General features: G+C 49.7%; 1 protein-coding gene across 2 annotated transcripts; it reads right to left on the reverse strand.

Annotated features, from left to right (window-relative positions):
* Window positions 1–16: 16 nt before the first annotated feature.
* Window positions 17–26,147, reverse strand: Camk1g (calcium/calmodulin dependent protein kinase IG). 2 transcript variants are annotated; one of them, XM_052738085.1, is made up of 13 exons: window positions 25,986–26,147; window positions 17,690–17,819; window positions 15,539–15,667; window positions 12,107–12,181; window positions 10,707–10,845; window positions 9,979–10,102; window positions 6,285–6,360; window positions 4,180–4,292; window positions 3,076–3,154; window positions 2,491–2,578; window positions 1,840–2,264; window positions 988–1,103; window positions 17–856 (listed from the first exon to the last, which is right to left on the reverse strand). In XM_052738085.1, exons 2-12 carry the CDS (start codon window positions 17,788–17,790, stop codon window positions 1,013–1,015), a joined length of 1,440 nt encoding a protein of 479 aa, XP_052594045.1. In that variant the 5' UTR covers window positions 17,791–17,819; window positions 25,986–26,147; the 3' UTR covers window positions 17–856; window positions 988–1,012. The 2 variants fall into 2 exon arrangements, with proteins under 2 accessions (XP_052594045.1, XP_052594044.1); XM_052738084.1 differs by lacking the exon at window positions 25,986–26,147 and adding an exon at window positions 25,064–25,280.
* Between the last annotated feature and the right edge of the window lie 1,444 nt (window positions 26,148–27,591).

Here is a 27,591-nt window from a genome sequence, read left to right on the forward strand (position 1 = left end):
AATGAATGAAACCTCATAGAGAAAAATATGTCCATTTTATTTGAGCACAACACAGAGCATGAAGCTTGAGGGTGTGACGGCAAGAACACAGAGAGACAGAACAATGCACCTGACTTTCAGGGGAAAAGAGGAAGCCAGAGGCAGGAGACCTGGCTGACGTGAAAATAGTTCCCCAAATTCTTAATTAGTGGTGTGTGAGGTGTGTGGCTGAAGAGAAGTGCTCACAGTCTTGGCTTTCTCTGCTCCATGGGGGATGGGCACTGCTGTGCTTCAGAGGCAAGGAGAGCTTTGAAGTGTTCTGGGTCTCAGTGCAGTGGGAAGCTAATCCTGGAGGGAAGGACTGGAGTTGTGAGTGCCCCCAGGCCTCTGGGGCGCAGCCTGGCATTCATGCGAATAGGCAGGTACTATGACAAGGAGTCCAGTCTGGCCATGAGGCCAGAGAGGCAGGAGTGAGTATGCAGAGCAGGGAGTCTGAGCCAGACTCCATATGGCTTTGCTTGGAGAAAGTGGCACAGCCTGGCCAGCCCACAAAGCTTTTCACAACCAACAACACAAACCCAGATGAACACTATCTATGGACACAGCACGGAGCCACTGCACAAAGGATGTGGGGACATGGAATGGGCAGGTTGGGAGACCTGGAGGCTGGAATGCCATGCATCCTGCCCATGGCCTCAGGGAATGTCCAGGCCTTGGGGCTCCTTTGTGACTTCCTGTGAGTGTCTGCCCCAGGGCAGCAACAGGCTACTGCTTCAAACCAGATGCTGCTCCTGCCAGCCCTGCTCCACTGCAGTTGGTCCATCCTCTGCAGGACAGATGCTAGCTTAGAAAGGCAGAGAAGAGTCAGCCATGTCTCCTGAAAAGGGAAGCACTCTGGGTGAGGATAGGGCTTTCACCCGGTCCCTCCTTTAACCCCAGGAGTGGGTCTTCCCTTCTAGACATAAGTTCGCCTGACCCCCTGCTTGGCTTGCAAGCCTCAGATCCTACCTGAAAACTTCACAGTCTCCTGGGATCACATAATGAGACACACCCCAGTTTGCCCAGCCCGGCAGTGGGAGCTGCCACCAGCTTTCACTGGTACCATGACCTCTGACTTGAAGTTCCTGGAAAGGAGACAGAGTAGGGCCTTTGAATTATTTGAGGCAAAAAGAAACAGTTGGTGTTCTTCACACCCACGACATCTGCCTTGTCATCGCTTTCTGAAGTTCTGATGGCACAGGCCCTGCTGCGGAGACCTCCAGGGCTCCCTTCCTCCTTCCTGCCCCAAACAGGGAAGAGCTGGTAACTCAGAGGATCTAGCACTAGTACTTCTCATTCACACGTCTGCCTTTTCCTTTTCTCAGCACTTGGGATTGGATGTATTGTGACTGTGAGGCAAGTTCTCTACTATAGGGCTGAAGCCCAGCCTGTCCCTCTGCTAGACCTCTACAGTACCTCTGTGACGCATTTTATAGATGAGCAAACTTCAAGCCAGAGGCGAGACCTAACTGTTTTCTCTGGCTAGTGGCAGAAGCTTCCCTTGCCTGGGCCCAGAGTTCCTTCCACCCTGTAACTGCCTATTAGTGGGCCTGACTTTTGTGTTCATGTTCTTCGGCAAATGGTTCCTGCCCTTTCTGAAGTGGATAAGCAGAGTGAGGCTGACTGCCTGAGACTACGTACTGGTTTTTTTTTTTTTTTTTTTGGTTTTTCGAGACAGGGTTTCTCTGTGTAGCTTTGCGCCTTTTCCTGGAACTCGCTTTGGAGACCAGGCTGGCCTCGAACTCACAGAGATCCGCCTGGCTCTGCCTCCCGAGTGCTGGGATTAAAGGCGTGCGCCACCACCGCCCGGCTCATACGTACTGTTTTTTGTTGGCCTTTCTGAAGAGGGTGGGCTCGGAGCAGTAGGAGGACTTCCCCTTGTTCCCGATATTTAGACAGCTGGAGCAGCAGCCACAGGGCCCGGTGGCTAGGGGGCCCTGTTGCATGGGCACTAGGCTACTGCTGATGCGCAGAGAGCCATTGACCAGGCAGTTCAGTGAGCGGCCACCAGGAGCTGAAGGCCGGGAGCTGTGTGGGCAGGGCAGTCGGGTCAGAGCAGGAAGGGGTGCGCTTGGGTCCGGGATGGGGGCCTCTGTGATGGTATTGTCATGGGAGCTTGGTCTGGAGACTTCAGGAGCTGGGGACACAGGTGGCCTGTTCTCCACCTCTGAGCGGACGCTGGGGCTGTGCAGGTTCATGTGTAGTTTCCTCATGTGATGCACCACTGCGGCAGCGTTGAAGGCTTGCTGAGGAGGCAGGGAGTGTCTGGTTCTGCTCTTGCAGGAGGCTGCTGGGTTCCAGCTTCTCCCTGGGGCCTCTGGAAACCAACCTGCCCATGTCCCAGCTCACAGAAAGCACAGGGTACTGCTGTTGCCTGGGAGAGGGGTGCCCTAGGAAACCCACCCACCAACCTCAGACAGTCCAGCCTCCTGGGGCCCAGAACAGCATGCTCAGCCTCTGAGCACAGCTCACCCTCCACTTGCTCTTGGCAAAGTTCTTCTGAATCTGGAGGCTGACAGATGGGTAGATGTCCCGGTGCAGGGCGGTGTTCCCGTCAATCCTGGCGTGTAGGAGGGGACTTGACTACTAGGTGGCCCTGACACTCAAGTCAGAACTTGGACAGGGCTCTGAGCATGCAGGGCCAGGTTCAAGTGATAGGATATCCCAGGAGAAGGGTGATTCCAGCAGGAAAGGACTCCTATATCTCCCTGGGCAGGTCATAGGCACTCTACCACTGAGCTACACTCCCAGCGACATGCCCCTTAGGACAGGTTGCCTCTTTGGCAACTAGCATTCAACACTGTTCCGTGTGGGAGTTGACAGCCTGAAAACTGAAGCCTTGGCCTTGGCCTCTGGAAGTGATTAGAGCACTTTGCTGGCTTCCGCAGGTCAGACTGGCCCAACCCAGCACTGTCTGCTGGCCACCTGGACCTGACGAACATGTGTGTGTTTCCTGGATGCCTCAGCACTGGCTTTGATGTCCAGGGGGTCCTGGGAGTTAGTTTGGCCTTGGGAACCAGAAGGGAGGAGACAGAGCCCACCCTGTTTCTCACTCACCAGGGGTGTCTTAGGGCCTTCTCGCAGGTGTACCGTTCATTTGGGTCCTTCTCCAGCAGATGGCAAATAAAATCCTTGGCTAAGGGGAATATCAGAGGCTCAGCTAAGGACCAGATCTCATGACTGATAGAAATTCACTTCCGGGCTGGTGGGTGGCAGTGAATGCATCTTTAGCTAATCTTGCAAAGAGTCGGTTTTAAGTCTTAAAGAAGGGAGAGGAAGAAATCCAAACCACTCAACAACCCACCGCAAGCCACCAAGAAGAGCGCTCTAGGCAGCCTCACCCACACGTACAGGGGAACCTTGCCAGTCACATCACACCAATGTGCCTGCACAGCATGTGCATGCAATTGCTGGCAAACACGTGGGCTAACACGTGAGTGCTGGCTTCTTCCATCTCTGACCACCATTTACCAGGCCCCACGAGCATGCATGGCTCCTTTTTCACACACGGAATGGGTGCTGCGCTCTCTCTCTCAAATAGTATGCATGCTCCCTTCTCACACACAACATGCATACCACCTTCTCTCACACATAGCATGCATACCCTGCCTTCTCTCCTGCCCAGCATGCATACCCTGTTTTCTCTCCCAGCATGCATACCCTGTTTTCTCTCCCAGCATGCATACCCTGCCTTCTCTCCCAGCATGCATACTCTGCCTTCTCTCCTGCCCAGCATGCATACCCTGTTTTCTCTCCCAGGATGCATACCCTGTTTTCTCTCCCAGCATGCATACCCTGCCTTCTCTCCCAGCATGCATACTCTGCCTTCTCTCCTGCCCAGCATGCATACTACCTTCTCCCACACAAGGGTCTATTCTGCCCTGTTACCTAACCCCAGCTTGTGCCTTCTGCCTATAATCCTCCTCTCTGCCTGACTTTCCACTCTTGGCCTCTCCTCTGACCCACACCCCCTCTCACCCTCTCCCTAGGCACTGTGCCTCCCTCCGGGAAAGCAAGGGCAGGGGTCCTAGCTTCAAATACTTCACCTTTGAACCAGTTGAAGACTTCTCTACTCTCTCTGGCAGCTTCTTCTGCCTGAGCCCCAGGGACTGTCATCTCCATTAAGATACTTTACCCTGCAGCCTCTGCCTTCATACTCACCTGACTCAGAAATGTCGTCCCAGAACGGAGACTCAAACTCGTAGTAGCCCTCTTTGATCTTCTCAAAAAGTTTTGACTCTGTTTCTTCATAGAAAGGGGGATACCCACACAGCCTGCAAGAAGACAGGAAAGAGGGGGTCCACTAGACATTCCTTCCTCCCTGGACCAACCTCTCTTTCTCCCAGTCTCCCACTGTACACATTCATAGTCAATGAAGGTCTCAGACAAAGCAGTGTGACTAAGAGGTAGGCCTGCCCACTATTCAGAATGGGCAGGTCCGTAGAGCACATGTGGAACTGAGGCCTTAGGAGTCTCTGGACATCTGCCCACTGAACCCTCACTTCCTCTGGCTCTTGGGTGTTCTGCACAAAGCATCCTTAAGAAGGATGGGGAACATCACAAGGGATTAGGCTGTTTCGGTCTACTTTTTGAGACAGGGTCTCATGCAGCCCAAGTTAACTTCATACTTGCTATATAGCTAAGGATGACCTTGAACTTCTGCTTCTTTGGCCTCTGTCTTGTTGAACGAATCCTAAATAGTCTTATAATCAATAAGCCAGATATTGGGGTAAATGCTGAAAGATCAGAGAGACAAAGGAACAAGCCACAGTTACTTCTCACCACTACTGAATCCTCAGGTCGAATGGAAGGCGAGATCCTATCTCCACGAATCCTCTGACTGAAAGTCTCTGAGTCCTGAGCCAAAAGGTTTCCTCAGCCGAAAGGCCTTTAGTTCCTGTCTCCTCACACCGTATGTACCTTTCTCCACCCAGCTGTCTCCTCACACCGTATGTACCTTTCTCCACCCAGCCATATCACTTCCTTCCTAGTGCTGGGATTAATGGCATGTGTGCTTCCCAAATACTGGTAGCAAAGGCATGAGATTTCAAGTGCTGGGATTAAAGGCATGTGACTCCCAAGTGCTGGGATTAAAGGCGTGTGACTCCCAAGTGTTGGGATTAAAGGTGTGTGCCACCACTGCCTGGCTCTGTTTCTCTCCTAGACTGTATCAACCTCATGTAGTCCAGGGTGGCTTTGAACTCACAGAGATCCAGATGGATCTCTGCCTCCCAAGTGCTAAGATTAAAGGTGTGTGCCACCACTGCCTGGCCTCTATGTTTAATCTAATGGCTGGCTCTGTCCTCTGATCCTCAGGCAAGCTTTATTTGATACACAATATATCACCACACTATCTCCTGAGTACTAGGATTACATTTGTGTGCTACTGTAACCAGGCTTTATTTTCCAAAAAAGATGTTTTATTTTCATTTATATGTTTATCTGTGTCTGTGTGTCACATGTGCACAGGTACGCACAGAAGCCAGAATAGGGCATCAGATCCCCCTGGAGCTAGAGTAACTGGCCTGATGTGAATTTCTTAACTGTTGAGTTCTCTCTAGCCCCCTTCTTGACACTCAGTTTTATACTGTGCTATGATTGAACTCAGGGCTTCATGCATGCTAGGCAGGCACTCTACCAACTGAGCTCCATTCCCAGGCCCCAGCCTATGGGACAACTCAGACAGATATTTTTTGAGTAAATGAGGTAGAGCATTATTTAACAGAATCCACACTAAGAGGCAAGTGTTATTCCCTAAGAACGGAGCTGGCTGCTATGGTTGGGGAATGCTGGGTATGTGTGTGTGGGAGCCATGGGAAGGCTAGGAAAGGGAGTGCCTGAGCATGTGTGGAGGAAAGGAAGTACCTAGTTCATGAGGTGGCCTTCAGATGGTGTCACTGCTAGATCTGGGGAGCTGAGATGTTTCAGCCTACCTGGTTTCTAAGCCTTGATCTCTCATTTTCCTGTTGGTTTTACAGAGTGGCTGGAACTCAATATATTTGCACAGAGGGTGGGGATGCAGTGCCCTGAAGGAGGGGGGTCTAGAGGGCTGAAGAGTGAGTGCAGGCTGGGTTCTGCTCATAGCTTGGTAGAGCTTAGAGGAGTTATGTACATAGTGAGCGTGCGTGTGTGTGTGTGTGTGTGTGTGTGTGTGTGTGTGTGTGTGTGTGTGTGTTCACACATGCATACACAGATGCCTGAGAGGAGAAGGGGTGAGCAGACCCTGAGATTTCCCAGGAAATGCACCGGCGCCAGCTTTTACTCACAATATGTATGTGATGACACCAATGGACCAGCAGTCCACAGCCTTACTGTAGGGCTTCTGGGCCAGCACTTCTGGAGCTGTAGAAAATCAATGGTAGGTTCAGGGCTAGGGACAAGAGCGGAGGCCAGAGAGGAGTAGAGAACAGGAAAAGGAATGGGAGTGGGGGTGGAAGGGTAGGGTAGGGAACATCTATGAGATGAAAACTCCCCAAAGGCAGGGGCTGTATCTCCCCAAGCAGACAAACTCTTCCTGAGAGGAGAGGCTTGATCCTCCATCAATCTGGGAGTTTCCATAAGCTGTTTGTGACTCCTCCATCAGCCAGGAGGTCTCCAGCTTTGCTGCTCCTGTCAGACTAAGTACCTTCTAAGAGCAACACCTGTCTGTGCTCACATGGGGGGACCCTCAGGATAAGAGTCACGTGGGGGACTCTCAGGATAAGGGTCATGTGGGGGACTCTCAGGATAAGGGTCATGTGGGGGAACCTCAGGATAAGAGTCACATGGGGGATCCTTAGGATAAGGGTCATGTGGGGGACCCTCAGGATAAGGGTCATATGGGGGACCCTCAGGATAAGGGTCACATGGGGGAATCTCAGGGTAAGGGTCATGTGGGGGAACCTCAGGATAAGGGTCACATAGGGGATCTTCAGGATAAGGGTCACATGGGGGATCCTTAGGATAAGGGTCACACGAGGGACCCTCAGGGTAAGTGTTCAGTTTCTGTCTTTGGAGCAGGGATCTGCAGGGTGGTATGGACTCTCTCCCACTGCTGCAGAAGCCCTGGAAGGCAGAGGCTCCCTACCCTAGTCATCTCAGGAAGCTCCCAGAAGGTGACAGGAACTTCTCATCTATCTGTGGGTACCTGCTTACGGCAGGAGCTTGAGGGCTCAATAAGGCCGTGAGCCATGTCTCCCTAGGTGGGAGAGCCAGGCAGAGAGAGCTAACTTCTGAGGGTACCCCAGTATTGGATTTAGTATCCATAGAATTCCACATCTTTAGGTGAGTGACTAAACTCCCCATGAGAGGGAGCAGGTTCTTTGGGGAGTCTGGGCTCCTGCTTTCCTAAGTCCATTGGGTGGTAGCAGGAATAAACAGAGGGTGTTCTCTCTCTCCTTCCTCCTCTCAGGTCCCAGCACAGCTGTCCCCAAGTGTCCTGTCAGTTATTCTCTTTCCAGGAGTCCTGGCAGCTGAATGGGCACAGTGCCCAGCTTCTGCCACTCCCATGTACGTCCTAGAATTTCATGAGGTGCCCATACCCCTTGGGTCCAAACTCCTCATCATGTAGATCCAAACTCCTAGCAGTTAGGGGGTTCTAGTTTAGTGGGGGGAAAGGGGTGAGTGCTCCATTCCTTAGCTCTCCGCTAATCTCAGGGTTGTGATGGTGGCAGAGTATGCCTAGGGCGGGCTCTGTAAAGAGCAGGATTAGAGAGGCAATGGACTGGCCAAGGGCTCTATTAGACAGTCCCTGAGGATGAACATGTCCACACATAATCACTTTTCTCTGTGAGTTTTATCGCAGTTGTGCTGGTCATCTTAACACACGCTGGAGTTATCTAGGAAGAGGGAGCTTCAGTTGAGGAACTGCCTCCATCAGATTGTCCTGTGGGTGGGTTTGTGGGGCATCTTATTGGTCTGGGGTTGATGTGGGAGGAGGAGCCCAGTCCACTGTGTTGGTGCCAACCCTTGGCAAGTGGTCCTGGGTGATATAAGAAAACAGGCTGAGTAAGCCAGTAAGAAGCACTCCTCCATGGCCTCTGCTTCAGTTCTTGCCTCTAGGTTCCTGCCTCAAGCACCTGCCTTGACTTCTCTGGATGGCCTGCGTCAGGATATGTAAGCCAAATACACCTTTTCCTGCCCTAAGTTTGTTCTTGTCAGTGTTTTATCACAACTGCAGAGAGGCAAACTAGGACAGAAATTGGTACCAGAGAAAGTGGGGGTATCACTGTGACAGACCTGACCATGTCAGTTTGGGGGAAGACTGTGGAGGATTTCGGAGCATTGGGCTAGAAAAGGCCATCTAATGCCCTGAGGTTGATGAGCTATTATGGGACCTTAGAAGATAGAACTGTCAAGAGGGGTGCAGATGATGCAGGCCTGGCTTGTGAAATTTCAGGGTAATAAAGACTATCAGGGCTGTGTGTGAGATATTTTGATTTAAGAATCCATGGCATATGGTCAACTGCAGCTGAAAACTTAGCTGAGATAAGCAAGAGACCAATATTTTTGAACTGAAATTTTCTGGGGAGTGTTTCTTCAGGGTCAGCACACAGAAGCTGTAGTCTGGGGAGCATTGGACTGTACATCAAGCTGCCAGCAGAACTTGGTGAGTAATGTAGAAGAGCCTGCCACATGGTACTGGTTCTGAAGGCGTGAATGGATCATGGAGAGCAGCTCAGGCTTGGCGCTGTGTGAGGCCAGGAGAGACTGACGATGCAGCTTCGTTGCAATGGAGACCTCAGGATATTACAGATGCCACCAAAGGTGGTGACAGGTATGGAGTGGAGCTGGCTTAAGTCTGTGGGACAAACTGTTTGTGTTGTGTATAGCAGAGCCAGAGAAATGAGCTATCTAAGCCCTTTGGAGCCAAGAAGATAGTGAATCCCAAATGTCAACATTGATCTACTTACTATGTTAGATCTTGGTTTTGCTTTGATTCAATTGAAACTGTGCATTGATTCTCTCTTGGAGTAAGAAAGTATTTAACTTGTTTTGTATTTTACAGGAACCCACAGTTGAAATACTGAATATTTTAAGAAGATGTTGAACTTTTAAAGTCCTGAAAAATTTAAAGACTGTATGATATTGACAGGATATCTTGGGAACAAATAAGAAAGGAAACTGACATGGTATCGATTGTGCTGGTTACCTTATGTCAACTTGACACAAGCTAGAGCTATCTAGGAGGAAGGAACCTCAGTTAAGGAATCACTGCCATCAAATTGACCTGTGGGCAAGTCTATGTGATATTTTCATGCTTAATGATTGATGTGGGAAGGCTCAGCTCTGCTGTGGGATGTTCTGTATGGCAAATGTGTTGCTCTGATTGGTCAATAAATAAAACACTGATTGGCCATTGGCTAGGCAGGAAGTATAGGCGGGACAAGGAGGAGAATAAAGCTGGGAAGTGGAAGGCTGAGTCAGAGAGACACTGCCAGTCGCCACAATGACAAACAGCATGTGAAGATGCCGGTAAGCCACGAGCCATGTGGAAAGGTATAGATTAATGGAAATGGATTAATTTAAGCTGTAAAAACAGTTAGCAAGTTAGCCTGCCACGGCCATACAGTTTGTAAGCAATATAAGTCTCTGTGTTTACTTGGTCGGGTCTGAGCGGCTGTGGGACTGGCAGGTGAGAGAGATTTGTCCTGACTGTGGGCCAGGCAGGAAAACTCTAGTTACACAGCTCACTGTGGGTGGCGTCATCTCTGAGCAAGTGATCCTGGGCTGAATAAGAAAGGGAGCTGAGCAAGCCTTGGGGAGCAAGTCAGTAAGCAGCATTCCTCCGTGGCCTCTGCTTCAGTTCCTATTTTCTTCTTGAGTTGCTGCTCTGACTTACCTACATGCCATAATACATAAGACAAAATAAGCCCTTTCCTCTTTTGGTCATGGTGTTTATCACACACAGCAACAGAAAGCAAACTAGACCCCTAGTGATTGAACAAACATACAGCTAGCTTCTGCTGCCCCTGGACTCACCCACATAGCCTGGGGTCCCACAGGCCGTGGACATGACTCCATTCTGTTCCATCTTGGATAGACCGAAGTCAGTGATCATGATCTTGGAGTTCTCCTCTGGGGTGAGGTACAGCAAGTTCTCAGGCTGCAGAAGGAAAAGATACACAGCATATGAAGGAACCCCCTGAACAGTGTGCTGGTCCTTGACATGGGATTTCCTGGGAAGCTAAGCCCTGGGCTGCCAACTCAGAGGCCACAACCCCTTTCCCTATTTCTTTCCATCTTCCTCCTCTCTGTGTCCTTGCTCTACATCCTAGAACTCTGTATCTTGCTTATAGTCCTGGCTTTGCTTACCCGTCCCCACTCCCAACTACCCTAAACTGCATTTTGAGGGACCTAACTCTCAGCTAATTGTCTCTTATCTCCCAAGTCTACTGTGGTGCCCGCTATGGCTCAGTCCCTTAGTGAGTGTTTATTCTTGAATTTGACTGTGGCTGTGGGCTGTTTTGACATCTTAATGGGGAGAACATTCAAAAGGCTCATAAAAAGGCTAAGGTGTAGTTCGTTGAACAATGATCATCTATAATCAGCATAAAGAATCTTAGAGCAGAGGCAGCCTTTTGAGTTTAACCAGGCCAACATTCTCATTTAAGAGTTATACTTCTCAGGCTTGATGCAACATCATGAAGTTCCCCCAGTTCCTGACCCAGTTCCTGGGTGTTTCCCACCCAGCACTCCTGCTCCATCACCTTTAGGTCTCTGTGGACGATGCCGTTCTCATGGAGGTATTTCACTGCAGACAAGACCTGCTGGATGACCAGGCTGGCATCTTTCTCTGTGTAGACACCACGCTCCAGGATCCGGTCAAAAAGCTCACCCCCAGAAACACTGTGGGTACAAGAATCTGATTCCATATCGGGTCAAGGGCCAAACAATTCTCTGTAGCCATGGGCTGTAAGCACAGGCAGGTCACCCTAAAGTGAGATGTGAGGGTGCAGAGGGAGGCATTCTCCTGCCTCAGAGTACTCCCTCTGGGTGTCTGAGATGATTACTAGGGGTCATTTCTTTGGTTCAAGCATTGTTTGGTTGATCTCTTTCTGGAAGCTTCTATTGTAATTCAAATGGCCTTGGTTAGAATGCATGGAAAAGCTAGGAATTCTTTCCTAGGGATACCACCTTTGCTTTCCTGGGACACAGGAAGCCATTATAACACAGAGAGGTGATTCAAAATTGGACAAAGTGTGAAAATGAGATTAATTATGCATACCTTTGTAATAGGGCTTCTTTTCTCTTTAGGGAAGCTGGGCTACCTATGGCTGCAATTTCAGATAGGGACATAGGGGCATTTTGAAACTTGAATAGTATGGGAAATGAGAACATTGGAGCTGACCCTCCATTATCTTTGATATCATCTATACTATGTTTCTAGAAGTTTCCAGTCAGAACTAGAACATGAGCATTGGAGAACATGCTGCCTCCAATGAAAGACTGCATTCTCCTTGAGTGTATTCTTAATATTTCTAGAAATCATGTTGAAACCTGACACCTTGTAGTTCCAACAGCTCCCCTCTGCTACCACACAAAGCAGGTGCAACTCTTACTTCCGTGTGACAGTGGCAGACACAGAGACCATGCTACTGTCTTATAGAAGGATATATCACATAGCCTGCATTTAATTTAAGTGGATCTCTCTTGAGAAATTTGCTTTTTATACTGAATTGAAATCATCCACCTATGGTTTCTACTCTCGCAATCACTTTATCCTAAAATGATGTTAATAGGTTTACTATCAAGTCCATAGACATGGACTCATTAAAGTGGTGCCAGAGGAGAGTTCGGGTGGCTTACATTATGCCTGACATTTGCCTCTTCAGTGGCTGACTGGTTGGGAAGTCCCAGAAGACCTTGTGGGTGGCAAAGAGCATGAACAGCTATTGTCTGCTCATAGGAAATATCCCAACTGCAAGCCTGTGCTGGTCTGAACCAACTCAACAGTTGACCCAGTGTGGCCCTTCAGTCCAGCATCGGAAGCACACTGACCCAGAAGGACAGCATTTCAGAGCCCCTGAAGCGAGTTCTTGACTGTATCTGGCATTCCCTGACCCTCCTCCCCTCGGCCTCTTTAGGGGTGAGAGTCATCTTCACTTACAGCTGCATGACCAGGTAGTAGTGGGTGGTGCTCTCATAGATGTCCTCCAGGGTCACAATGTTTTCATGCTTGATCCTGAAAAAGATAAGAATCCTGTGATAGGTACATGGTTCAGGTGGTCCAGACAAAGACTGCAGACTCAGACTCAAATTTCTACCAGATTGTTTGGATGGCAATGTGTAAGAGGACTGGGTTTGAGAAGCCTTCCTGATGAGGCCAGCACAAAGCAGCTGCAGATGGAAGACCTGCTCTGTATGTAGGCAGCATCATCCCATCCCATGAGCTGGGGGTCCAGACAGGATAAAAAAGAGAAATTGAGCTGAGTGCCAGCGTTCATCTCTCGGCTTCCTTCCTGTGGATGTGATGTGCTCAGCTGCCTTGTGCTCCTGCTTCTTCTTTTCCATAACAGACTAGATCCTTCAAACTGTGAGTCAAAACAAACCCTTCCTCCTTTAAAAATTTTTGACAGATATGTTTGTCACAGTAACAAGAAAAGTAATTAATATAGTAACCATGAAAATAAGAGTTAGATATGAAAAAAGGCAGGTTCTGATTTTCTGTGGAATGCCTTAGATGAGTGATTCTCTATCAGGATATTTGCTCCACAAAGGACATTTAGCAGTTTTACATGTGTCCACTCATGCATGCATCCATGTATCACTATCTATCTATCTATCTATCTATCTATCTATCTATCTATCTATCTATCTATCTGTCTGTCTGTCTGTCTATCTATCTATCTATCTATCTATCTATCTATCTATCTATCTATCTATCTATCTCTATCTAATACCTATCTTATATCTATTTCCCAATCATCTATCTAATTATCCTTTGCATTGTGGTTCTTGGTCTTCCTTCCTTCCTTCTTTCTTTCTTTTGTTCATTCTTTCATTCTTTCTTCCTTTCTTTCTTTTGGCAGGATGTTACTCTGTAGGTCAGACCTGGGTTAGTCCAGAACTCATCATGTACACTACTTGTACATGTGCCCCCAACTTGTGCCCATCCTCCTTCCTCTGTCTCCCAAGTGCTCATAGGCATTTACCACCAAACCCAGCATCATAGTTTCTAAAATAACTTTTTAAAAAAGTATTTATTTATGTGTGTTTGTGTGTGTGTGTATACATACACACATACACATGTGCCTGAATGAATTTATGTTCACCATAAGACTGCAGATGGCTGCAGAGGCCTGAGGGTGTTGGATTCCTGAGAGTTGGAGTTACAGGTGCTTGTGAGTCACCTGATATAGGGGCTTGGAACTGAACCTGGGTCCTCTGCAAGAGCCGTATGTGCTCTTAACTGATGAGCCATCTTTCCAGCCCTCTAGAAACTTAGTTTTGAATGTTCTTGTTGGGGGCTGGGGCTGCCACTGGCACCTACAGGGTGGAGGTAGAAAGATTGCTGAACAGCCCACAACACGCAGGGCCACCCTCAACATAGATAGAATGGTCTTGTCCACAAATTGTGAAGTCCTGCTCTAGAGTTAAGCAGAAGAGTCATGACAGGCAAGATATGTGGCTTCCTGGCAGCTTTTCTATGGATGCCTGGGGAGGAAGATTGCCTCCAGGTGGTTGATACTGAGTTAGGGGACTAGGATTCCACCTGACTCTGGCATAGCCTACCCTTTAGCTGGCTTTCTCAGATCCTTACTTTGTTTGTTTGGTTGATTTTGGTCTGAAAAATACATCTCTCTCATATAGTTGTATCAGGATTAAAGGAGAAAATTGCAGATAGCTCAGCGATGAAGGAAGGTGCTTACTGCACAAGTCTGGTGACTTGAGTTCAACCCCTGGAACCAATGTGAAGTTCCTCAGACTGCCACATGCCCACCATGGCATGTGTGCCCACACATCATGTACACAGGCACACACAATAATAATAAATACATTGTAAAATTAAAAAAATCTTTTAAAGATGAAAATGCATGAAAAATGCTTAGTATAGTGCTTGGGAAAGGTAGAGCCAGTGGCAGATATCTGATTGAAGGTATCTTTAAACCCCAGAGCTGGTACTGCGGTTCCTAGAAGGATTCCACCACCGTTATAGGCTGGCAGTGCTCATATTAACTTCCTTATTATTCTTGCATTGAACTGATGTGTACTGAATATCTAGGCTGTTAATACAGTGCAGTAAGAAAGAGCACCACAGTGTGCTTCCCCCACCCCCTGCCCAGGCTCTTCTGTGCAGAGATAAGTGGACGTCTACAGTACATATGCTCCAACCAATTTCTTCTTGTTTCCTCGAAGTCTATGCTTTTTGTTCTTTATTTCGAGCAACAGCGTCACTTTCTACTTAGTGGGTGCTTGCCTTAGTCTCAGGATCATTTGAAATGTTCTGCTCTTCGGCACTTTTGTTGTCTTAACTGTCTTTGCACAATCCTGCCACTGGTGTTTTTCACCCTGTGTAAATTGCTGTTAGGGTTTTATAATGAGTCTCCTATCCTCTGGTTTCCTTAACCCACCTTCCTGCATGCCTAAGAGGGATGACTATTAACTTCATTCTGTTGCCTTGCTTGAAATCCCTCCATCAGTTCTCTTTGTTCACAGAAAAAAGCCAGCATCCTTGATCCTGGCATCAAGGACCCTCTGCAATCCTTGTTCCAGTCCACACTCTATTCTCACTGCCTGTCCTTGATGCTACTACCCACACAAAGCTGTGGCGATTCTAGGACATACTCTCTCCTTACACTTCCATGATTCTGCACAAAAGTTTGCAAAACTCTTGCATTTTCTCTCTGTGGTGCCTCCTTGTCCATAAAATTCTACTCACTCATCGAAGTCTTTCTTCTTTGAAAACATACCAAATAATCCACATTCATCAGGCATGTGGGCCAGCAGAAATGAGCCTGTCCCCTCCATACGCTACTTTCTGCTGGATTACAGCCAGTCAGGTGGAAGACTCGCTAGTTATGGGTGCTCCTCCCCAGCTGGGCAATGTGGGCTCCTGAGCAATGTCTGCCTCATCCAATGGTTCTGATCGTGTGTCAATGTGCCTGTCACACTTAAAGTATGTCACAGGGGTTCCACAGGCTCACTCTAAGAGTCTCACTGTGAACGTTGGTGATACATCAGTGTAGCCTCCAGCAGTTTCCAGGATGAGTGTGTGGGTTCTCTCTGGATCAAACCAAGGCTAATTCTCAAGTCTCCTGCTGCCTCCTCGGGTATCGATTCTTCCTGCTGTCAGCCATCAGTTGGCTTTTGATTTTCTGAGCTACTCACTCTCTGGCCTACATGTATGAACGAGTGAGCTCACCAGTCAATTTGCTGGGAAAACAATTTCATCTGGCCCCAGCTACCTGACTAGCCTGAAAAGGATTCAAAGGGCACAAGGCCCACAGGTGTGGAACCCGTGGGAAGGGCGGGTCAGAATCCCACAGCGCACCTGCCTCCCCCTCCCCACCCCCTGAGGCCCTGACATCCACTCACTCACCTTTTCAACACAGCAATCTCGTTCTCTAGGCTACTGTCCCGGAAGGCTGGAGACTTCTTGATGCACTTCAGGGCAAAGAGTTTCCCAGTCACTCTTTGCTTCACCAGGAACACCTCTGAGAAAGCTCCTCTGTGGGGAAGAGGCCAAGACAGAAAATGTAGCTCTGGCTGGCAGAGAGCATACCAGAATTAAAGGGGAAGAATAGAAGGGAAATGTGTGGCCGACGAGTTTCCATTGTCACCATGAACTCAGACGAGTGGGATGCCCATGACCTCTCTGACATGCCAGTATGTTCTTTCCCTTGTAGGTCTCATGGGACATATGCGGGGACCAGGAGGCTGCTTTTCCCTGTGTAATCCCCACAGACTCTGCTTCAGCTGCAGACATCTCTCCACATAGCAAAACCCACTAAGGCTTGGCAGAGCCGATTCACTTCTCATCAACATGATGCCCTGTGGCCAGTGGTGGTAGCAGGAGAGGACAGACTCACATGCTGTGAGAGAAGAAAGACTCCGGGATAAGTTTAATTAGCTTCTATTTATGAATTATCCAATTTAATTTGATGGGGTCTTACTACTTTCAGACTGCTGGCTAACTCCTGGGATCATGTGATCCTCTTGCCTCAGCTTCCCAAATAGCTGGGACTATGGGTGTGTCTTATCAATGCACTGCTGGTAGTCACCCGATTCTGTCCTCAGAAGACCAAGAGGCTGACTATCCACTCCTTCATTCTGGTGGTTCTGGGGCACACTGGATGGAACTCAACAGGATTTGACATGCTTCATGGGTGAAGGGCCCTGGAGATCAGCCATCAGAACATCGGGTAAGCTAGGGCTGGAAGCTGGAGCTTGACAATTCATGTTAGAATCTTAGCTTTTGAGGTGAATGCTGTGCCAATCTCAGTTGTGCTGTATTGTTTGGGAATGAGGACAGGAGAAAACCTGACCATGTCCAGGACAGACAGACATATTTTCTCCTGCTACGTTTGACTTTCTGATGGCTGAATCTGCAGGTGTGGAACAGAGGGATACAGGGATGACCGAGCAATGAAATGCTAACAGTTGGATTTAGTGGAAGGGTTTATTTGAGTCCATTCCACCTTTTCCTTACGTCTAAACTCCTTTAAAAGCTGAAGCCATAGCTCTCAAATGGATCCCTCTAGTCTGCATAGTGCTGCGGTGGTGGCCCTCCCTCACCACCACGAGGGAGGGCCTGTCTACTTCTGGAATGTCTTCTAGGAGATGGTGCCATGTCGGCTCTCATCAACCTGGGCTTCTTGCTCTCCACTTTGTGGGTTTAAGGCTGCTTAGCAAATCATTTCTGACTCACTTGTGAGCCTTGTCTCTCTTCTGCCATCTGCCACTTTCTAGCCACCCCCATGTTGGCAGGGCCCTTGAAGGAAGGTCAGGGCTCTGACAACCAGCACTGCCACTGTGTCCCTGTGCACACACAGCCAGACACCTCCCATGTAGGGACAGCCTGAGTCTCTTTTCGGTGGTGCCTGGTGCCTGTCTGTCTACAGAAAAAGAGGGCATCTCTCACTGGCCAGGGCAGGGAGAAGGGACACTTTGCTGGCACTGGCTAGAAAGCTTGCTAGAGGGAGCAGCCTGTGGACTCCTCGCTTGCCTAGGCCCAATTATCCCTGGCTCATTAGCTGACCAGCTGGGGCTCTGAAGAGGCGAAGACTGGTGGCTGGAGTTGCTGGCTGGCCTATGTCAGAGCCTGTGACCTCCTGGGGGACAGGCAGGACTGAGTGGTGAGTCTCCTCCAGACAAGCAGCCTCATATGGAGTCAGTCAGCCATGTGATTGCTGTCGAGGGGCGGGCCCAGACACCACAGGCTCCAGCATTTATAAAGCACTGGGATAAGGAGAAGAGGAGGGTGAAGGGGAGCTGGTGGGGGTGAGGAACCCACCTGCTCCTGGGAGTATGTTAGGAGCCACTGGGGTGGCTCAGGATGCAGAATCTGGGGGCAGGGGGTGGTGTCTCCTGAGGGGCCCAGTGCATTAGAGTAACAGGTACCTTTTCTACTGCCCTGACCCCAGTGCTATAACTCTGCCCAAGTTCCTTAGTGCAATTGGGAGTGAGTTCCAGGGGCTAAGCTTCCCTAGCAGGCAGCCCAGCTCTCTGACAGTCCAGCCCCAGGACTTACGATCCCAGCACTTCCATGAAGATGAAGGTTTTCCTGATATTGGTGGTCTGTTTCTTCCAGGAACCACAGTCATCGTCCTCCTCCTCCTCCTTGCGCCCCATCCCCTCCAGTGTTGAAGCTGCCTGGGAAGCTTCGTGGGAGGGAGAGAAGCGAGACAAGGTCTGGTCAAACAAAGTGTTTCTCAAATAAGACAGAACAGGTTGCAAAAGAATCTGAAACACCCAGATCGTGATGTAATGGCCAGAAGGAAAGACTGAGAGCAGAACCTGGAAAAACGGCAAACATAAGAGCGTTCTCCCACTCGCTTTCTAAAATTGCGAGAGCAAATCCAGTGAATGGCTGCTCCGTATCTGCTTGCTAAATGCAATAGGGTGTAGATTGAGGATGGAAACCCGGTGGTGATCTGTGCACTAGTGAAGGTGCACGGCATAGAGACTGACATGGTATACCCAGTTCTCGGGCATCTGAGCTGAGTCAGGAACTTCCTGTGTTTCTTCAGGCTCTGGAGTCAGCCTGGCTCCTTCGTGCCATCAAAGCTCTGCCTTCTTCCCCATCTTCCTCCTACCTGCAGCAGCTCCTGTGAAGGAGCAGCGTGTTTCCCTTGCCACCCCCACAGCATGCACGTAAAGTGGATTGGATTGGAATGGGTGGATTTTTGTTAGTATCTGAATCAAAGCATGGCCTCCCTGTGTATCAGAGATCTGGGGCTGCACACATTTCGGTAGTGCCAGTGATGTTCCAGGGGCTAGATATGTGATGATGGACAAATTGGACTATGGCCTTCCTTCCTGGGGGAGCCAGGCAAAGGAAGTAGGCAACGCGCCAGCCAGCCAGCTCTCATGTGGATGGCTAAGTGACAAGAGACTTGGTGGGCAATGGGCACAAAGAAGGGTGTCTTCAGATGAGGCCAGTGGACGCGTTGTAAGCAGGCTGGACTTAGGTTGAGACTTGAAGCTGGCAAAGGAGTCAAACAAGCAAAAACTGCACAGAGCTGCTTCCCTACAGAAAAACAGAGCACGAGGTTCCCAAAGCAGGGACGCCAGGACGGCAGGGACGCCAGGACAGCAGGGTGCACAGCCACTGAGCGTCTGAGAGTGATGCGAGAGACACCGCTTCTGCCAACACCCTCCACCCCTTGAACCTGACAGAGAAGCAGGAAAATATGTCTAGTGGCTACTCCTTTTAGGCTGTGGCTCTGATCCCACTTCAAAACAAAAACAAATGCCCATAAAATCCCTGAGGTCCTTTAGAAGGCTGTGGAGATAGCACAGCCAATAAAATGCTTATCTTGAAAGCATGAGGACCTGAGTTTGATCTCTAGGAAAAGCTGAACATAGTGGCACACACTTGTAACTCCAGCCCTGGGGAGGTGGAGATGGGTGGATCTCTTAGCCTCACTGCTGGGCTGCCTGTTCTACTCAGTGAAGTCTCAGAAACAACAACAATACAACAACTGATAGCGTCTGAGGAATGACACCCGGGGCTGTCCTCTGGCCTTTACACACATGCATGTTCATGTGCGCTCACACATGCTTACATATGCACAAAACGTTTGTGCTTCTGCAACTTTGTGTCAGGTGAAGAGCACAGGTTTGGAACCTGGGTTCGAATCCTTTCTTTACATTAACTTCTTGGACTGTGTGGGGCAGGAGCTCCGAGGACGCTGCATAGGGTGGCAGCCTGAGTTTGATGCCTTTGCAGATTGCAAACTTCAAATCTCTCAGGATCTTTGGTATGTTGGACCCAGGCAGCCAGAGTAGGAAGGGGACAGTTGTACTTGAGCTTGTCCAGGACAGTATGTAAATCCTGTGGCTGGGCTAGCTAGTGTCCACTTCCTATTGAGTGGGCAGTCTTGAAGACGGCAGCAGCCAGGGTAAAGGGGTGCATGTCTAAACGTGCAGAATAGACAAGGTTGGTTTGCATGCTTCCCTTTGGGTTTCTCCCCTACACAGAACAGCAGGGCTGGAGTTTGCTCCGAGTGAGGGGCTAATGAAGAGCCTGAGCACGGGGACCTTAGCTGTGCACACCACTCCCCCTTCAGGACCTGTGGAGAATGACTGCCCGCTCTGCAGGAGGCTCCCAGGCCTCATTAGCTGATCTGTGCTCAATGTTCCTTCTTTCCCATTGCTCCTAAAAAGCTTTAAAAACATAGTATTCTTAGCTGAGGAGAAGCCAAACATCTTTCCGCCCACCCCTCCTCCCATATAACGAAGCCTAACAATTTAGCTTCATCATCTGTGTGGAACACTCAGGGCCCAGATCTGGACCCTACACCATCTAGGGCTGGGCTCCCACGATCCATGATGTCACAGAGACCTTCTGGAAGGAGGCCCAGGTCCAGGTGGGGTGGTCACAGGTAGGGAGGGAGGGGCTGCCCGCACCCCAGCTGGGTCATGCTGCTTTCTACTCCAGTCTCAACACCTCTTGTCCCCTGACTTCAGAGATGCCCTGAGCTCTGATATTGTTTGTTTGGTTTCCAAGGCACTCTGCCTCACACTATTTTCCATAACAGCTGCCGTTGGGTTTTATAGTTTTGAGGCTTAGGACCAATTTCACCTCCACAGAGACCTTCAAGAAGCATGCCCCATGTTGGCATGTGCGCCTGGTTTATGTCCCTCACTCCTCAACAAAGCGAGATAACTGTGAGGATTCTATACCAAAGATTCCTGGCAAAGAAAAATGACAATGTGCATATAAGATCATCTCTGAATCATGAAGTAACAACTTTTCATTCAGTGAGCATTTATTAAGTGCTTCCTGTACACCGAGGACTGACTACAGCTATTGATATGACGCAAGCCTTAGCTCTGCAAACACTTGTAATTTAGTTGGAAAGAGTGGATGCAGGTCTGCATCTATGTAACTAGACAGGCAATGTGCCTAAAGAACAAGCATTCCCAACATGTGGTGCCCATTACTGAGCCTGGTATGCACGGGAGGTCTAGTGAGCCTAAGCCCCTGGAGAGTAGGTTGGTTTCAGATAAAAGCTAGGCTTCAGATGGGTGTGAACGGTGGATGGGTTTAATTTTTGCCCTGCAGAGGGTGGCACCCCACTGAGGCCTTTGATATGGAGTCCTGTCTGAAGCACAGTGGGAGGCAGGCAAATGGTGGCAGAAAGCCAGGTTGCCTTGCTTCTTGTTGTCCTGGCATTGGAAGGAAACTAATGGGACACGAGTCCAGTCCCGCGTCTCTGGGATACCCTCCCTAAGTCAGGCCGCTTCTTCCCCAGTTCCCCTCTCCTACAATGCATTTGGTGTTTGGCCTGTTTTAGGTAATCATCCTCTCTAGAAATAACTCCAAAGAGATGAAGCCTTGGTCTTGCTGTAGTTTTGGTCTGGTCTTCTTGACTTCTTGGGGACCTTTAAGTTTCTAGCGAGGGAGGAGCCAGAGGGGACACTTCTTCCCAGAGGACATGCAGGACAACTCCAGCCCTGGTGTGTATGAGCCCTTCCTTTGCTTCTGGGACAGGTGTTCTAACCCACGTTGGCAGCCAGCCTGGCTGTTGATGAGATGTGGCTGAGAGATGCTTGGGCATGAGCCCAGCAGGCAGGAGGTCCCACAGTGGTGTTCCCAGGGGCTCACTATTCTCCCCTTCCCAGCTCACACCACACCCAGACAGAACTCTTTGGAAGATGTCCTCCTCACTGCCCTCAGTAAGCCCACATGTGTAGGATGCATCACAACCCACACTTTCTGACTCTTCCCTCCATTCCCTTGCTCCATGTGGCCTCCTCTCAGCTATTTACCATGCAAGGAGTCGGTGCTGCTTTGCTAGAGTCCTGGAATCAGTGTTGGAACCTGAAGGCATTCGATCCAAACCCATTCCCTCCACCCTACGGCCACAATGCAGGGATGACATGGTGCCTCTGAGCTGTCTTGAACACACCAGAAGGTCGAGGACAGGGTCAGATAATCTTTTGAGTGCCGTATCTGTGGTTCTAAATCTGCAGATAATGGCTCTCAGTTCCACCCACAGAGGAGACACGGCTGCACCTTCAGCACTCCCGCCTGGAGCTTCTCAGTGAGGCAAGTTGCCTCACTAGCTCTCGCTGACCCCAGGTGAATCAGGGTACCCCAAGATTCATTGGTGGCTGAGAGGTTGGGACACAGGTGACAGCCAGGAGAGTGGAGTTTCATCTGCAGAATGGGAATAGCTATCTCTAATCTAGTACTCAGTACTGCTATAAAGTCTCCCACATTAAGCAAGTGCTCTACCCTAGAACTCTACCCTCAGCCACCCTAAAGCTTCTTTGTTCTCCTTTCCTGGACTGTTGGAAGCATGGCATTGTGGGCCTGGGGGTGCTGGGAGGGGGTTATCAGTTGTGTCATCTTTAATAAGAATGTGGACAGAGCCACACATAGAGCAGACTATACTGGTCCAGAGGGTAAAACCTGGATGCTTTTCCTGACCTGGTACCACAGTTTCCAAAATTCTGACCTGTACCGGACTCTTTCGTCTTCTGGAATCTAGAGTCTGGATTCAGAACACACACTGCTCGTTCTCAGCCCTGTTACCAGCTCCACATGCCGATTTCTGCTCACTAAACAGCTGAAGGTTTTCAGTTGGCCTGCAGTTTGGTGTTCTGCAGCTGTGCAGCCCAAGGCAGATCATTACATACCTCTGAATTTTGACCTTTCTCCTTAGTGAAAAATGGAGACTAAACTAGCCGAGTCCCCGAAGTCTTGTGGATGTGAGTCCTGAGAGAAACTCCCGTGAAAAGATGGCTTTGCTGTGCTGTGGTTGCCTGTCTCCATCCACATCAGCTCCCAAAGGCTTTGAGGAAGACGACAGACGCTGCTGCAGTCTCTCCTAGCAGTCCCCACATTTCCTTCATGAGATGCTTTCTTAATGCCTGTTTAGCAGCAGGGACCTGGGGCTGCTCATGAGGAGCATGCATTGGCTCATGCAGGTGAGGCCATCTCCAATACTATTTTTACTTTTTCTTTTTGAGGAATACATGGAATTCCCAGCAGCCCATTGCCATCCATCACAGTCCTGCCCTTCCTGTGGTGTCACAGGTACACGGTGATATCTGTGCAGCTGGCACAAATTGTGTCTAGCTCAAAGGTTGCAACCCAGTGGCTCATCAGCCAGCAAGCTCCCAGAGCCTCCTGCTGGGGAGGAATACCTAGACCCACTCTGCTCGTTCTCAGCCCTCTTACCAGCTCCACATGCCAATTTCTGCTCACAAAACAGCTGAAGAAGGTTTTCAGTTGGTCTGCAGTTCATTTTAGAGGAAAACCCACAGTTCCACATTTAAGCTCAACTAAATCATCCTACTGCTTGACAAGTTAGCTCAGGGTTAGGAGTACACATCTTAGAGCAGATGCGAGAGCCCTCTCCATGGCTTGCCCTGGTGGCTGAGAGGTTGGGACACAGGTGACAGCCAGGAGAGTGGAGTTTCATCTGCAGAATGGGAATAGCTATCTCTAATCTAGTACTCAGTACTGCTATAAAGTCCAATGCAGCAAAGGGCATGTGCATCCTCTCCAGCACACATGGCGTACCCACAGTACGGCATGTGAGCTGAACACCAAGCATGGGAGAAGAGCAGGGGCAGTGAGTGATGTCTTATCTACTGGTAAACATCCCAGTAGGGATGGGCATGACAGATGTGGAGCTGCTCTCCCTGAGCCATCACTGCTCTCCCAGTCCTCTCATAATATGAGCATCCATCTCCCTGGGGTTCTGAAGGGCTAGAAGACAGACCACCTTCTTAAGGCACAGCCCTAAGTGTGAACTCCATATTCCACCTGGTCTTCAGCTGAGAAAGCAGGCATCTACCTCAACAGGGAGGAAAACAAGCTTGGGTATTGCCTCTCCACATGTCATGTGCTGTTGTCTCTTAGGAGTTAATGACCATCATCTGTGTGTCTTTGTGTCACACATTGACGGCTATGATGCCTAACATTCATGCATGAGGTGCCTCCTCTGTGCAGGCCCGGGACTCATTACTAATCAATGTCACAACCAGGCACTTTGCTGGGGTTCTCAGAGGGGATAGCAAGGATCCATATCGGAGAATTCCGAGGACAGACTGGCTGGACTCGGGATGCTGCATCGAGACTCCTGGAGTTACACACCTTCCCTCTGGGTACACAGCTTTGGTGCTCCCGGACTGGCTGTGCAGCCCTTCCCCAGTGCCACTCTCTGGCTGGCAGCCGCTTTGCACCAGCCCCCTTGCCGTTGACCATGGCGGCGTGCCTGCAGTTGTAGAGGCAGCCGCAGTCTTTGCTCAGACTCCTCCGCCGCTCCCCCTTCTCATTCATGCCACAGCTCATTCACTCCCTGGCTCTGGCATGCTGCTGCGGCTGGGTGCCGTCACTCGTCACTCACACGCACTCCGTGTGGCAATTTATTTCTGGCTGGGTGTGCGTGTGTATGGGGGAGAGGAAACAGAGAAGAGCCCTCCTCTTAGAGAGAGATGTTTTCTTTTCCTTCTAGCCAGAATTGCTCCCAGGCCTGGTAGAATAATGGGGCAAGGACGGAGCCCCTGGACATGGCGAGGCAGTCTGCAGGCATGATCCCTGTTGTGGATTCCCTGCACTTTTCAAAGTGACACCATTTTATAGCTGAGCTAGATACTGATGGATAACAGCGTTCAAGGAAAACAATGCCCTGAGTCAAGCAGATAGTACGTGACCATGTCAGTCTAGGAGCCCAGTTCTGAGGCTTCAACCAGTGTCCTTGTCAGTGTGCCACGGACCTGTTGCCTCTTTTCTGGAGGTGGCTGTTGGGATGTCACTCAACTCCCCCTTCCTCCTTATGATACTGTCATGCTGCATAGCACCTGACTTATTCCTGGGAGACACATGCTTCAGTGACCAGAAAAAGGCTGTCTCCTGTAGTGCTCAAACCCCTCGTTGTTGAAGCTGGGGCATCGTGTCTATTCCCTGAGCTGCTCCAGGCTCCAGCTTCAACCTGCACTTCCTCAGACCTCAGCCTTTTCCAAAGTTTTCCTCATCTCTCTAAACAGGATTCTTAAGCACACGTGCGTGCGTGCACACACACACACACACACACACACACACACACACACACACACACCCCACAGCAACATGAAATGGGTTCAAATGCTACCAGCACACAAAGGATGCCAGTGGTCACTTGCTTTATAGCAGGGAATCCCCTTATCCCTCTGAGTACCAAGTAGCTCCATCTATGTACTAACCGGGGAACCATCTAGCCCACTGCTGGGTGAATGAAAAGCCTATTCCCAGCTGTGAAGTGCGGCAGTATTAGCTATTACTAAGCACTTTGCACTCTGGTCTGTTTCAGATATGGGTCTCATCTTTGTCCCTGGTTTAGCTCAGATCCATAGGAATGATGGCTCCATTCTGCCTGTGGTCTGTGATCTGGAAAAGATTCCTTACCCGAGATGGAACCTGCTGGGCCCTCTTGACTCGACTCAGAGATTTTCCTCATGATCAGTTATCTGTTTCCAGAGCAGGAGGCTGGCTAGACTCACACTGCAGCTGGCCCTGCAGCCACCTCCACTAACCTCAGGGTTAATGTTGTGCGTCAAACTTACGTGGAGAGAGGGTGGGTGGTGAATCCAAACCTACCCTGAGCACCCCACAGAGCCATGCGAGGGAAGTTTAAGGACTCTGGGAGCAGATGAGCCCCTGGGGAAGGTGAAGGAGCTGGGTTATGACTGACAGATTTAGCAGGTTGTGCCTGTGTCCTGCATCTTAACGCAGCAGCCTTGGCCCTGGGGTGGGAAGCTGAGCCCTGCAGGGTCCCTGCAGCTGCAGGGCCTGAGGCCATCTTTTCCCTGGAGTATGAAGAACAGCCACAGGCTATTTGTAATGGCCTTTGTACCCACAAGCTATCCACCCCAACCAAGGATGCTGATGTGGGCGGGGTGAGCCTTCTTTTTTGATAGATGGGGTAGGTCCCAGAGGTGAAGGAATGAAAGATGAGCTGGAAGAGGGGTGCCAAGGAGCTGTCAGTCCTGATGCCCCCTGCATCCCCATTTCCCCCCAGCCAGGAGCTCTCTGAACTGGGCACAAAGCTCCTCTATTCCTGTCCCTGCCGGCAAGTACAGAAGGCTCCCCTGGGCCAGCCCTGGAGGAATGATCAGATGGCTCCCCAAAGAAGCACCTACCAGCCCCCATTCAGACTTCTCTTTCTTGGATGCTACAACTTACCCTTGAGACCACAAAAGCCAGGAGAGGATTGACAGGGGCTGAAAGGGAAGTGAGTCTTCAAACCCACTCTCCCTCCCAGTGCCCCACGCTTCTTGTTAAACAAGATAACCTCCCCAAAGCCCAGAGAAGAAGCAGGCTGTCTTACCCAGGGACTCACAAGAAAGGTGCTCCAGTCCGTGGTCTTGGCTGGCAAGCCTGCTCCTACAGGTCTGTGAGGATTAGCTGCCCCACTGCTTTAACAATAAACCCAATTAAAGGGGAGGAATGCAGGGGTTTTCTTTCCCAGGACGGTAACCAGGCAGCCTTAAAGGGGAGTAAAAGTAGCTACAGTGGCTTGTATCTATCCTCGCTTTCCTGGGCTCTGCTCTCCCTCCCTCCCAGGGAGCTGTACTAAAAAAATAAAAAATCGCTCAAAAGGAACCCTTTGATGCCCGAGTGGCTGTTTACACACTGTGCAATTGTGGTCACAGTTGTGTTAAATTTTGTCTTCATTCATGTATGTAAGAACAGAAAACAGAAATGCACAATCAAGTTGTGGATTTCCCCTGCAGTGTAAACAGAAAAGCAGAGAAGCTATCTGGGACTGCCTGACTCGGTTTCCACTTTACACAGCAGTTGCTGATGAGGTGGTCTAAAAGCCCCTCCCCAGTCCTGCAATGGTTTGTATATTGGCTGACAAGCAGTAACCCTCCGTTAACCTGTCATTTTTGTCTCTTATGGAGTAGAGAGAGAAGCCCTGGGCTTGGCTGGTTCTATCCTGATCTCTGATGCCACTCCTCTCCTCTAGACCTCCAACCTCCATTCTGTCCCCAGTCTTAACCTTTGAGACCTGGAAGTGCTCTGTTCTCTCAGGTCCTTCCTCTTCCCCTCTCTGCCCTGGCCCTTGACCAGTGTTCTTTTCCCTACACAGGTTCCTCAGGCCTGACTTCTGCATCTTGCTTTCTCCTTCTCTGATCTCTCAATGCTACCCACCCATGACTCCTGTAGCCGCTTTCTTGAGGAACCCTCCCCTGAATGTGGCCATGTTCTATCTACCTTCAACCCCACTTTTCTCCTGGAGTTTTCCCAGGGAGGTTAGTGGCTCCTGTCTTCCCAATGTTCTTCAGAAACCCTTCTTGTCTGTGCTACCCCCAAATCCTGTTAGGCCCTAGACAATTTCATGTGTTCTTATGAATTAGCTTTTAAGTCATCCCTTCTATTTGTATCGCATTGTGGTCTTGGAAAAAAAATAACATTTCCATGGATCTACATTAGGAGCCATATTAAAAGCATCATCCCTCTTCCCTTGGGCCTGACCTTGCTTTCTAGGGGTGGCCACTTTTGTTAGTTCTTGTGCATGCCTGTGGTGTTTGCTTTCATGGATGCAAACAAATAGAACACATATGTGTCTCCTTGTTATGCCTTCTGATGTCTCCTGTTCTAGTCTGTTTTCTGTCTCTGTGATAGATGCTACGACCAAAAGCAACCTGGGGGTGGTGGTGGGGTAGGGTGGTGGTGGTGGTGGTGGTGGTGGTGGTGGTGGTGGTGGTGGTAGTTTATTTGGATGACACAGTCCTGATTACAGTCCATCACTGAGGAAAGTAAAAGCAGGAACGTAAACAGGAACTGAAGCAGAGACCTGAAGGAATGCTGCTTACTGGCTTGCTCCGCCTGCTTTCTTATATAACCCAGGACTGCTCAAATGCCAACCCAGAGGTGGCTCTACCCTCAATGGGCTGAGCCCTCTGGTATTTATCATTAACTGAGAAAAT

This window comes from Peromyscus californicus, unplaced genomic scaffold (assembly GCF_007827085.1).
Source record: "Peromyscus californicus insignis strain IS unplaced genomic scaffold, ASM782708v3 Scaffold_14__1_contigs__length_90479793_seg_2, whole genome shotgun sequence".
NCBI lineage: Eukaryota > Metazoa > Chordata > Mammalia > Rodentia > Cricetidae > Peromyscus > Peromyscus californicus.

What these genes read in the sequence shown, in the direction of transcription:
- Camk1g (XM_052738084.1), bottom strand. Translation starts at nt 25,115, where the DNA reads ATGAGGAAAATCTCTGAGTCGAGTCAAGAGGGCCCAGCAGGTTCCATC. An exon ending in TTCATGGAAGTGCTGGGATC is followed by an intron (nt 15,668 to 17,689) that starts GTAAGTCCTGGG and finishes TCTTCCCCACAG; the next exon opens with AGGAGCTTTCTCAGAGGTGT. An exon ending in TCGTCCACAGAGACCTAAAG is followed by an intron (nt 10,103 to 10,706) that starts GTGATGGAGCAG and finishes TTCCTTCTGCAG; the next exon opens with CCTGAGAACTTGCTGTACCT.